Raw genomic sequence first — 12,869 nt, forward strand, 5'->3', positions numbered from 1 at the left:
AACCTCTCTCTTTTTTTATTGGAAGCCAGTGGAGCTTCTCTAGGGCTTTTAAAACTGGGCTGAATTTCTTGATCCTTTTAGTGAGCTGTGCAGCTGCATTCTGCCCTACCTGCAGTTTCTTAAGAGAGTCTTGTTGCGTACCCAGATAAAGCGCATTGCAATAGTCTAGTCTTAATAAGACCAGGGAGATGAATGAGAACTTTTTTTCTGTAAATCTGGTGCAATAAAAGGCAGAATTTTCCACATAGCTTTTACCTGATTGAAGCAGGTAGAGATAAGTTTATCTGTTCCGTAAAAGCGAGTTTGGAGTTGAAAATTACTCAGAGATTTCTCACTTTGGGAACTGGGCTGGGAAGAGGTCCCAGAGTCTGTGGCCACTGGGTATCATTCCAAAAAGAGATTACCCTATCAAAGAGGAGTACCTCGGTTTTCTCAGCATTCATCTTGAGACAGTGGCTGCCCATTCAGCTAACCACACCTCGCATACAAGTGTTAAACCGATGCGCCACCTTCTCGATGTTACTACTAATGGACACAACAATTTGTATGTCATCCACATAGGAGATGGTGGAAAGGATCTTAGGAGTTTTGCAAGGGGAGCCACATAAATATTGAATAGGTTTGGACTCAGCAATGACCCTCCCGTGACAACGCGTGGCAAAGAAAAGGGATTGGAGATGAAGTCTCTTAACGTAACAGATTACTTTCTGTTCGAAAGGAAGGAATACTCAAGGTCATATGCTAATCCACTGATTCCTATCCCCACTAATCTCTGCATCAGGACAGAGAGGCTCACTGTATCAAAGGCTGCGGATAGGTCTCACGTGACCACCAGAGCTTTGCCTCCATTGGCCATGATGTTTCTCATTTCCTTTGTACCTACTACCTCTGCCGATTCGGTACTGCGAGCCTTTTTTAAGCCAAACTGGGCTCCATCTAGACTCATTCTGTATGAGATATTCTGAGACCACAATATTCATGTGTGTAGATACGCGCAGTGGGACGGTAGTGCTTCTCTTTATTGGGATCCAATGTAGATTTTTTAAGCAGTGGCAACATTCAGGCTTTTTCCATTCTAATGGAAAATGGCCACATTAATAATGTGATTAAGTAATAAAGTAAGGGGAGGGGAGGGGTCACTGGCTGCAATCTCTGTGTTTTAGGTGGACGGGGATCTGATGGTGGCCAGATTTACTCTGTTTAATTAGATCTAGCACTCGCTCACTAGAGAGGGGGACATTGAGGCGCTTTGGCGGCTTGAGCTCCACAGGCACGTTCTCAGTACGGAGGGTGTTTGAATTTGTGATGAAATCGAAACCCCTATAAGTAGTCTCAACCTTGTTTTTAAAGAACTCCGCTTGGTTATTACAGAGATTTTGTCTGGGAGTTAACACGATACTAGAGGGTCGGCATAGCAGTTCCTGAACAGTCTCACAGCCCTCCTGAGACAAGTTCTTTGCCCTACTGATTTTGTTTTTTCTGTATAAAATGTTGTCTTTTCGTCTTTAATCATGTTTTTATAGTTCTGAACTGTTTATATTTTATTTTTTCATCCATGCAGTAATTACTTCTCCAGACTGTCTCCTGTTTCCTACAGCTATTTTTAATTTCGCTAAATTTGGGGGAAAAACATGGCGCAGTTGGGTGCATCCTGAAACATTTGATGGATTTAGCAGGAACCAGTTCATTAGCTGCTGAATTAGTCCAGTCCTCGTAGCGGTTAGCAGCAATGTTAGAGTCACCCACGAAGGGTGGTTGGGAGCGTTCTAGGATGTTGATCAGCTCTCCCTTATCAATCTTATTGCAAGCCAGTACTAGCTTAGCCTGGCCTAGGTTTTTAGTGATGGATTTGCCAGAGTGTATTTGATGCTGAACCCAACCGCCATATGGTCAGACCATTTGGTCGGAAGGATATCTTCCAGCTGTTTATCTGGATGGTTAGTAAAAATGCCATCCACCGTGTGTCCAGCAATCAAGTGACAGTGTGCATGTTGGAGCACTGCCTTCCTGAAATCCTGAGGTGCACGAAGCGGTTTTCGTTCTGTTTGAGGTACCATGCAATATACTAACCCTTTGACTTCTGAAAATAGTGACGAGAAGGGGACCTCGCTCGACATAAGGCATTTGGTACAGTGGAATCTTATTTTATTTTCTGAACGTGGCACGGTTATCAATCTTCAGTTGGTTGTGTAGCTTGAAGTAACAGGCCAGGTTTTTTTCATTTCTTTGTCTTCTGCTGGTCTTTGATTTTGGGGCCTCTGTGTTGGATACTACAGTGTTTTGGACAAAAAGGGCCCTATGTTACCAGTCAGACATGGAGGAAATTGAAGGGAAAAATAGTTGTTTGAAGGCAGGAATATTTGTGCCTAGCACCCGTGGTTGAGATAACCGAGGTAAAACTTCGGCTATCAACTTTATATCCACATAAACACAGGTGACTGCAGCATGTGGCCCCTTTACAAGTCCCACACTAGATACCTCCTTTAGTCCCACTTGACATAGATGTGGGTGTCAACCGCTGGTTGTAAAGTCTGAGTCCCGATGCGAGCGACTGTGGCTTTGAGTATGGGTGATCGCTTCCCGAAGCCACCCTGTCAATGGAGGTACCTACTGGCAGTGGACGCCAAAGGAAGGAAACCACTTCTGGTGGAGAAAAGGTGGAATGGCACAAAAACCTCCAAAGAACTAAATTCCAGAAGGGTGGGACTTTAGCGGAGAGGGTAAAAAAAAAAGCCTGGAACAAAGGCAGGAAATGGGACTAGTTAGAGCAACTGAACTTAACTAGCAGCGCGTCTGAGTCCAAGAAACAATTGCAACACACCATTCCACCAATCTCTCACCCTTAAATACCCTTACAAGGCCTGGAAGGCAAGGAAATGACCCAGGAAGTTACCATTGCTGTAATAGATTGGAAATACAATATTAAACAACACTGGCGGACCCCTATCATTGACTGGGAAATATAAGAGGTGCCCAAGATGAAGCGTTATCCCAGCATGCCAAGGAGACCTGTCGGAGAAGGCAGGACAGATGCTGGAAACCGCCCCTCCTTCTGCACGGTGGCCACCAGCCCACATGCACTTTGAGGGGCCCTCCCTACCCGATCCCCTTAAGTGTCCTGCGCGGATACAGACATTGGAAAGTGGCACACATAGGACGCGGAGCTCCCGATGTATGGAGGTGTTTGGTCTCTCTTTAGAGAACCACAACAACTCTTAACTTCCATGGGTTTGGGTTTAATTCTCTAACAGCAGGTTAGTGCCATGTGACTCCAGCCACACATTTGAAACATTTTAGTTCCACTGGGAAACGTATCCTCTGAAAGAGACAGAAAAAAGCTCTTGGGTCAGGATACTCCCCATCAGCTCTGCATCATCTTGTGCACTGACATGGTTTTGCTCTTTAAATACCCAGTCTATCTTAAAAGGCTCTGCCTTTTTCCTCCATTGGGGAATTGTAAGTAAAACTCCCACCTCCTTCTCTGGGTCCTTTCTATCATTAGACCTTTCCCAAGAGGCCCTATCCCATTTCTAGGTCTCATCTGCGTATCTCTGCGTGGAGCTAAAAACCCACAGAATGACCACATGCGAACCTAGTAGTATTTTCCCAGCAGTTAAGGCTGCCTCTTTCCTCACAAGGAAGGACGATTCCTAAACCCTCCAGAAATCAGTCTCCCCACCTGTTGAAGTAGGTATGCTACAAGGTGAGCCTCTCAGGCCAGTCCCTAATGCCTTCATATTTTCAACCTCACACAAATCTAATCTGCCTTACTCCTGCCATTTTGAAATGTACCCCCTCGGACAGAAACTTTGGGGCTCTGTTCAGCTCTTTAATGAAAATGGAATCCCGCATAAACAACACAGTAACTGCAGCAAGATACAGACTATGGAATTTACTCAACCCATCCTCACATCCCTTTCAACCTAGCAAAAACATGTATTAACTCCCTGGTACTCAGGATTATGAACTCCTGCAATAGTTTACCAATGGGTTTACCTTCATACTTTTTGCGCCGCTCAACAAGGTCATAGGTTTAACTCCTATGAGTGTCTTCTTGCCAACATTATCTATAAAAATGGCATAATTGATGTATGCCCTACTGCACCCCACTCCAGCAACTCTGTGTACCATTGGCACTTGTGTAAAAAACATTTCTAATAGACATGCTATTGGGACTGTAGGGAAATGCCTCCTTGGCATGGTTACCCCCTAACGTTTTGCCTTTTGTTGATGCCAGTTATGATTGAAAGTGTGCTGGGACCCTGCTAACCAGGCCCCAGCACCAGTGTTCTTTCCCCAAACTGTACCTTTGCTTCCACAATTGGCACAGCCCTGGCACTCAGATAAGTCCCTTGTAAATGGTACCCTGGTACCAAGGGCCCTGATGTCAGGGAAGGTCTCTAGGGGCTGCAGCATGTCTTATGCCCCCCCCCCCTGGGAACCCCTCACTCAGCACATGCACACTGCCTCACAGTTTGTATGTGCTGGTGGGGAGAAAATGACTAAGTCGACATGGCACTCCCCTTAGAGTGCCATGCCCACATCCCACTGCCTCTGGCATAGGTAAGTCACCCTTCTAGCAGGCCTTACAGCCCTGAGGCAGGGTGCACTATACCACAGGTGAGGGCATAGTTGCATGAAGCCAAACCTTAGACAATTTAAGTGCAGGGTAGCCATAAAGAGTATATAGTTTGGGAGTCTGTCAGTTATGAACTCCACAGTTCCATAATGGCTACACTGAAATCTGGGAAGTTTGGGATCAGACTTCTCAGCACAATAAATCCACACTGATGCCAGTGTGGGACTTATTGAAAAATACACACAGAGGGCATTTGGCCACATGGGGTGTGTGCCTTTGTCACTCTGTGGCCAGGAACAAAGCCTGTACTGGGTGGAGGTGCTTCTCACCTCCCCCTGCAGGTACTGTAACACCTGGCGGTGAGCCTCAAAGGCTTATGCCTGTTGTTACAGCCCCCCAGGACATCCCAGCTAGTGGAGATGCCCGCCCCTCCGGACACAGCCCCCAGTTTTGGCTGCAAGCCCTGAGAAGATAATGAGAAAAACAAGGAGGGCTCACCTACCAGTCAGGACAGCCCATAAGATGCCCTGAGCTGAGGTGACCGCCTTTAGAAATCCTCCATCTTGGTTTTGGAGGATTCCCCGAATAGGAATAGGGATGTGTCCCCCCTCCCCTCTGGGAGGAGGCACAAGAGGTTGTAGCCACCCTCAAGGAGAGTAGCCATTGGCTACTGCCCCCCTGACCTAAACACACCCCTAAATTTAGTATTTAGGGGCGACCCTGAACCCAGGAAGTCAGATTCCTGCAACCTGAAGAAAGAAGAAGGACTGCTGACGTGAAAGCCCCGCAAAGACGACGGAGACGACAACTGACTTGGCCCCAGCCCTACCAGCCTGTCTCCAGACTCAAAGAACCTGCACAGCGACGCATCCAGCGGGACCAGCGACCTCTGAGGACTCAGAGGACTTCCTTGCACCCAAAGGACCAAGAACCTCCCGAGAACAGCGGCACTGTTCAGAAACAGCAACAAACTTGCAACTTTGAAACAACTTTAAAGAGACTCTCACTTCCCGCCAGAAGCTTGAGTCTTCACCCTCTGTTCCTGATGCCCCAGGCTCGAGTCCTGGACAACCAACACCGCAGAGAGGACTCCCAGGCGACTCCAACGACGTGGACACCCTGAGTCGACCTCCTTGCACCCCCATGGCGACACCTGCATAGAGGATCCAGAGGCCCCCCCGACCGCGACTGCCTGGTAACAAAGGAACCCGACGCCTGAACCAAGTACTGGACCCTCAGCCCCCAGGACCAAGAGGACCCACCTATCAGTGCAGGAGTGACCAGCAGGCAGCCCTCATCCTAGCCCAGTTGGTGGCTGGCCCGAGAAGTCCCCCTGTGCCCTGCCTGCATCGCCAGAGTGACCCCCGGGTCGCTCCATTGCTTTCTATAGCAAACCCAACGCCTACTTTGCATACTGCAACCGGCATCCCCTGTGCCGTTGAGGGTGTGTTATGTGTGCTTGTGTGTGTCCCCCAAGTGCTCTACAAAAACCCCCTGGTCCGGTTCCCGAGGACGCAGGTACTTACCTGCTAGCAGACTGGAACCGGAGCACCCCTGTTCTTCATAGGCACCTATGTGTTTTGGGCCCTCCTTTCACCTCTGCACCTGACCGGCCCTGCGTTCCTGGTGCAGTAGCTTTGGTGTTGCCTTGAACCCCCAACGGTGGGCTGCCTATGCCCTGGAGAATGACTGTGTAAGTGCTTTACTTACCTGAGAAAACTAACCAAACTTACCTCCCCCAGGAACTGTTGATTTTTACACAGTGTCCACTTTTAAAATAGCTTATTTCCATTTTAACTAAAACTGTGTGTACTACTGTTTTAAATCAAAGTTCCATACTTACCTGTGTGAAGTACCTTGCATTTTATATACTTACCTCAAATCTTGAATTTTGTTGTTCGAAAATATATTTTTCTATATAAAATCCTATTGGCCTGGAGTTAAGTCTTTGAGTGTGTGTTCCTCATTTATTGCCTGTGTGTGTACAACAAATGCTTAACACTACCCTCTGAGAAGCCTACTGCTCGACCACACTACCACAAAATAGAGCATTAGAATTATCTAATTTTGCCACTATCTTACCTCTAACGGGGAACCCTTGGACTCTGCACACTATCTCTCACTTTGAGATAATATATACAGTGGCAACTTCCTACAGGGACCAAATAAATAAAGATGTCAGTCTGGGCGTTATTTACACATATCTATCACTTAAAATTAATTAATGCATTACAAATGTTACTTGGGGCCATCTTTCTAACTGAATATATGCTCAAAAGAGACCGGAAATGTTTACCATGTTTTTTCTTTTCTCTTTTGTGTGCTTAGGTGTTACGACCTTGGAATTCAGGAATGTCCTTAGAATGAACAGTTCTGAAGAGTCATCTGACCAGAGCCTTGTGACTTTGGAGGGCAGAGAGAGGCTTGAAAGCCTCACTGCAAGGAGTGTGGCTGCGGTGCCAGAAGAAATCCAGATGGGTGCTAACCAAGAAGAGACACTTGTTGGGAGGGTGGGAATGACAGAAAGTGCTGTTGCAAGGTTTATCATTGTGAATTCTGAAGTTATACCATTGAACGAACAAGGGGTAGAGTCCTGCCTCATGGATCAACCTGAGCACAGCAGGATAGAGAGCTGTGAGAACTCCAAGGTCTGTGTTGTGATAGTGGAGCCTGAAAAGGGTGAGAGCAACGACGAGTCTAAGACAATGAGTAACATACTGGCACCTGAGAAAAAGTCAAGGATAGATGAAGGTGAGGATTGCTTCATTGTGAATCATGAACATGAGATGAGAATGGAACTATCTGAAGTGGTTTGTGTCTCAGTGGAACCAGACGATAGGCCAATAACTGCGGAAGGCGAGGATTGCTTTATTGTGAATCACCATGGTTATGAGAGGGGAGCCAATACAGAGCATTTGGAAGCAGTGAATGTTAACCTGGAGTCAGAGACTAGATCAATGACAGCTGGAGGGGCCGCTTGCATTATTGAATGTCAAAGAAGTGAGAGTACAAGGAACGCCGAGGAAGTGTGTGTCACAGTGGAACCAGAAGTTATATCAAAGATTGACGATAGTGGAGATTGCATTATCATGACTTGTTCCTCACAAGAGATGAGAACGAGCACACAGCCATCGAAGGCATTGTGTGCCACAGTGAATCTTGAAGATAGGTTGAGTGATGAGGGTGTTGAATGCATTATCATGACTCACTCTGAAAAAGGCAAGCGAGAAAGTATAGAGAGCTATAAGTCATTGTGTGCCACAGAGGAACCAGAGGATGGCTCAAAAGAGGATGAAGGTGTGGATTCCACCATCATACATCACTCTGAACAAGACAAAAGTGAGGGTATGGAGTCGTTGAAGACGATGTGTGTCCCTGTGGAGCCAGGAGATGGGCCAACAAGTAAAAGAGGTGTAGTCTGCAGTATCATCAAACACTCCGAACAAGTCAAGGGGGAGGGTAGAGAGGAGTCTAAGGTAAGGCGTGTTACAGTGGGGCCACAAGATTGGTCAAAGACTGAAGATGTACAGGACTGCTTTATTATTAATCACCAAGAATGTGAGGAGAAGATGGAGGACTCCAAGGAAAGGCGTGTCACTATGAAATGTAAGCATGTGGAACAAGAGCAATTATATGCCATGAATCGGCTTCAAAGTGAGGGTCAAGCAAACCTGGAGAGCTCCAAGGCAGAATTATCTACTCTGAAGCCAGAAGGTGCAAAAATGGTTAAAGATTCAAAGGATTGCATCATCATGCAGCAGCCTGAGCCAGGGAGAGAAAACAGCAACAACACTTCCAAGAAGATAGATCCTGAAAGGCTGGTGGTTGTTGAATCAGAGAAATACTGTGCCAGGGGGCACCCTATGACATCCAGGTCAGAGAGCTTCAAGGCAGGGGTGAAAGCTGTAAAATCTGAGGGCAGGAAAAGGAATGGCAACAGGAAAGAGACATCTGGAGCAGATCTATCTGACCCTGGGAGTCGAGAGATTACTAGAAACTCAGTGGAAGGGCGTGTGACCAGTAAACAGCAAAGGCTTTCCATGACTGTAGAATGGGAGAAGTACAGCGACATGCAACCGTCTGAGCATGAGATAGAAGATAACCCCGAGAACTGCAAGGCAGGGTTTTTAACTGTGAATCCAGAGAGTCCGTCAGAGGTTATGGATTGGAAAGCTTCCCGTGAACACAAAACTGAACCTGGCAGGAGGGAGGAAAGTGCGGTACAATTTCTAGGTATAAAACCAGAGGGACAGTCAGAGATTGATGGATGCCCAGTGACGTCTGCTATCGGTCACGCTGACAGACAAGAGGGCACTGGGATCCATAAGGGAGGTCCTGTGACAGTGAAATCTGAGCACAACAGACGTATTGAAGGAGTCGAGTTTTCTTGCAAAGTGGATAACCCAGAACCTGAGAGGAAGGAGGTCAGCGTGACCATGAAGCAAGAGTGTTTGACAAAGAATGAAGAAACGGAGAGGCAACATGGCATTGGTCACTCAGAAGTGGAGAGTTCTGTGAACATTAAGAACTCTACAGCTGTAGTTTTGAAAGTGAAAGCAGAAAGTGGGCAAACAAATAGTGATTGGGAGAAATCTTTTTTCATTAGCCCCCTCAAACCTGAGATCAAAGATACATTTCAGAACTGTGGGGCAGGATTTGTAGCAGTGAAATCTGAGCACACACGAGGGGATGGACCTGAGAGAACAGATAGTACTGCCAAGCTTAAGGAAGGGATTGTAACTGTGGAGCCAGAGGGGAGGCCAATGGTTAATGAACTGGGAAATGCTTGGATCATGGGCAATGAGAATACTGAGAGCTGTCAGGTAAAATTTGGGACTGTCAAACCAGAGAAAATGTCAACAATTGAATTAAGGGAGAGGACATCTAGTAAGAGCCCCAATGACCCTACAAGGATAACAAGCGCTGAGAACTTTAAGACAGGAGTTGCAACTGTAAACTGTAAGAGCATTGCAGGGATTGAAAAATATGAAGATATCAAGAGAACAGATAACCTCGCACCTGATATGAGAATGAACATAAAGAAGGGTGGGGTAGAATTTATGAATAAAAGGTCTCAGGACAGGTCAATAAGTGAAGACCTAAACACAGAGAACCGCAAGGCAGATTTAGTTACTGAGAAATCTGAGGCCTTATCCAAGACTGAAGGTTGGGTGAGACCATACATTAAGGATTATCTGCGTTCTGAGAGCAGAGCTGGCATTGACAACCACAGTCTTGAGTCTGTGACTGTGGTACCAGAGAGTATGTCAAAGGCTGGAGCTAGAGTGAGTTCATCTACTCAGGATGCCCGGGACTCAAATATGCAAGAGGGTATCGAACAATATGTACATGTGGCTCCTCAAGCACTGGAGGATAACACATTCTCCAATGCAGGTTCTGCTTTACATAAAACACAGGCGTCTTTGCCATATGGAGTCCATTTACCCAGTGACATTGCACACCATTCCTCTCCTGGTGAGATCCATCCACAGTTCGAATCCCAAACTGAAAAACAGTGTTTTGTAGTTGTGAACAATGAAATTATACCGGTCATTGAAAGAGTAAGAGAGGATTATGGCGGAGATGTCCCGTACTCTGAGAGGATGCAGAGCAACACTTGTTCCTCTTCAGAAGAACAAGACGTCTTCACTACAGCAGCATCAGGTAGTATATACTTTCATGAGAAGAAACCATTTTTGATGCACAAATGCACATGCATGCACATCTGCCCACACATACATTCTGTGTTGTTGAATTGGGTCAAAACGTCTGAAGTTTATCATCTGAGTAGCTTCAATACACTTGTATGCTACTTTGACCACATTCAAGATCAATTAATCAGCGCAGTACTGCATTCCAGGAGATGATTGTGATCAGTGGATCCATAGAGATGATCACTGTATTCAGAATGATTAGCGTATGTGGATGATCAGTTCACTCATGATGATCATCAGTGAATCCCTGGTGCTGATCAATGAATCCTTGGGGATGATCAGCGGATCCTTGGTGCTGATCAGTGGTTTCACTGAGTTAACTGTGATTCCCAGGAGATTAGTGGGTCTCATAAGGTCATTATGGATCCAGTGAAATTATTTATGGCTCCAGACATCTGTGGATCGGTGGAGATTAGCAATGATTCAGGGAGCTAATGAGTGGATCCAAAGATCAGCTGATCCATGGGGCCAGGGAGATGATCAGTGAATCCAAGGAGGTAATCTTTGGATCAAGGGAGATAATTAGGTTATCCAGGAAGATAATAGATCCTTGTGGATGATCAGTGGATCTAGGTAGATAATTATAGGATCCAGGCAGATAATCAATAGATCAGAGTTGTAGATACCCTGAAGAGAAGATGCTGTGTTTTTTCTTAACATAGAGCAGCTATGCAAGCAGGTGTCGCATGTCTGTAATAAATGACTACAGTTGCGTTCCAGAGTTGATGCAGAAGGAGGATGTACTACTGTCTGTGGGAAGGTGGTGGAGGTTAGAAAGGATTGTCCGAGGTGGTGGTGCAGGAAATTAATGCAACCTACAGTATCTGACAAAGCTGATCTCTGGCCTTCACGTGGCGGTGAAAAAGGCGTCATTCCAAGAAGCCTTCCAGTGTTTCTCCCTAACCCCACCCCCTCTTGCCAGTTTCCCAGCACCTGATTCTAAGAGCTTGTGGGTCTTGTAACAAGTATGAAGCATCTTAGGCTTCAGAAAGCTTGACCCCAGATTGCAGTTTAGCCTTGATTGTGACTATAAGAATCGCTACACGTACACCTGCCACAGCCACAGCCACCCCATTGAATCTAGAGTTGTGCGGACATTATTTTCCAGACTCCATTTCAGAAGATACTTTGATAATATAAACATGGCAGGCCTTTCAGCACTTCTGTGCTTCCTAAGGTAGACTCCCAAAACAGGAGTATGTCTTCCAAGAATCACAGAATCAATGTCCCTTGGCTGGGAGTCTCACTGCCTGGGAGAAGATGCAGAACTGTTTCTCACCTGGTCAGTTTGACGGCCGTGTTTTAACAATGGTGGAGTTAATGACAAACCTGCCATCCCCTGACCTCCAAATAAGATGAAGAACCGAGAAGTGGGCAGAGAGGCGCCCCCCCAGTCATGTCCGCCTTCTTTTTATTGCCTAGCTCTAAACAATGTACTCAAAATACATTACAAAAAGAAGAAACTGACAATTTAAAGGAAGCTAACCTGGATCTGAGAGTATTAATATCTTTGTATGCATATGTGTGGTATTTGTATAATACAAACCTAATAATGACAGCAGAGCATTGTACAGATTTGAAGGCAGGGATACAATCGCAGTGCGGTTCTAGGTGGAGTTGTTGGGTTCTGTGAGGGGTTGGACTCTGTACTTACTCTCAATGCAGCGTTCTTTAAAGAGGTGTTTCTTCAGCTCTTATGTACATTAGAGAATTGTTGGGACAGTCCTGATGGCTACAGGGATGTCATTAATAATCCTGTATGCATAGATTAGGAAGGTCTTTCGGCTAGTTTTTAGGTCTGGAATTAGCAAAGACATTTTGGTGGTCATTCTGACCTCGGCGGTAAAAGGCGCCTACCGCCGGTCAGAAATCCTCCATAATCCCGCCGCGGTCGCGGAAACCCACCACGGTCATTCTGACCCGCAGAAGGCAAACCTCCGAAAATCCGACCGCCACAACAGACCGCCAGACCAGCGATCGGCGGAAAAGTGGAGGTGACAAAACCTCCACCGTCACGCCAACAGAAATACGCCCATCCCATTACGACCCACGAATCCACGCGGCGGTCATTCAAACGCGGTATTCCATTGGCGGGACACACCGCCGCGGTCAGAATACACACAAACGAACAAAACTCAGCCACATTGGACGATTTGAATCCCACACACCTGATACACATACACACACCACTCCCACACACACAATACAATATAAAACACCCACCCACATCACCCACAAACCCCTACGCTAAAAAATTCGTAAAGAAGGCAAGAGCGAGACACCAGCATCCAAAAAATAACAGCCACAGCCACTCAACACCATCACCCACACACTATCCACACACAAAACAACACACACCACCACACTCAACTCACTTAAATACACATACTCCACCCCACACATCATACACACCACCCCATGGCACCCCAAAGACAACCCCGCTTCACAGACGAAGAACTCAGGGTCATGGTGGAGGAAATCGTTCGGGTAGAGCCCCAGCTGTTCGGCACACAGATACAATACACCAGCATTGCCCGGAGGACGGAGCTATGGCAGAGGATTGTCGACAGGGTGAA

At 46.4% G+C, this 12,869-nt stretch overlaps 1 protein-coding gene across 1 annotated transcript in view; it reads left to right on the forward strand.

The window, feature by feature from the left end:
- LOC138294059 (uncharacterized) overlaps positions 1 to 10,495 on the forward strand; it is a 68,360-nt gene extending 57,865 nt beyond the window's left edge. The window contains exons 3-4 of the mRNA XM_069233305.1: positions 6,908 to 10,243; positions 10,422 to 10,495. Of these exons, the coding sequence (XP_069089406.1) occupies positions 6,908 to 10,243; positions 10,422 to 10,495 (3,410 nt within the window). The remainder of the gene's footprint in view (positions 1 to 6,907; positions 10,244 to 10,421) is intronic.
- Positions 10,496 to 12,869: the final 2,374 nt, after the last annotated feature.

Source organism: Pleurodeles waltl, chromosome 4_2 (assembly GCF_031143425.1).
Source record: "Pleurodeles waltl isolate 20211129_DDA chromosome 4_2, aPleWal1.hap1.20221129, whole genome shotgun sequence".
NCBI lineage: Eukaryota > Metazoa > Chordata > Amphibia > Caudata > Salamandridae > Pleurodeles > Pleurodeles waltl.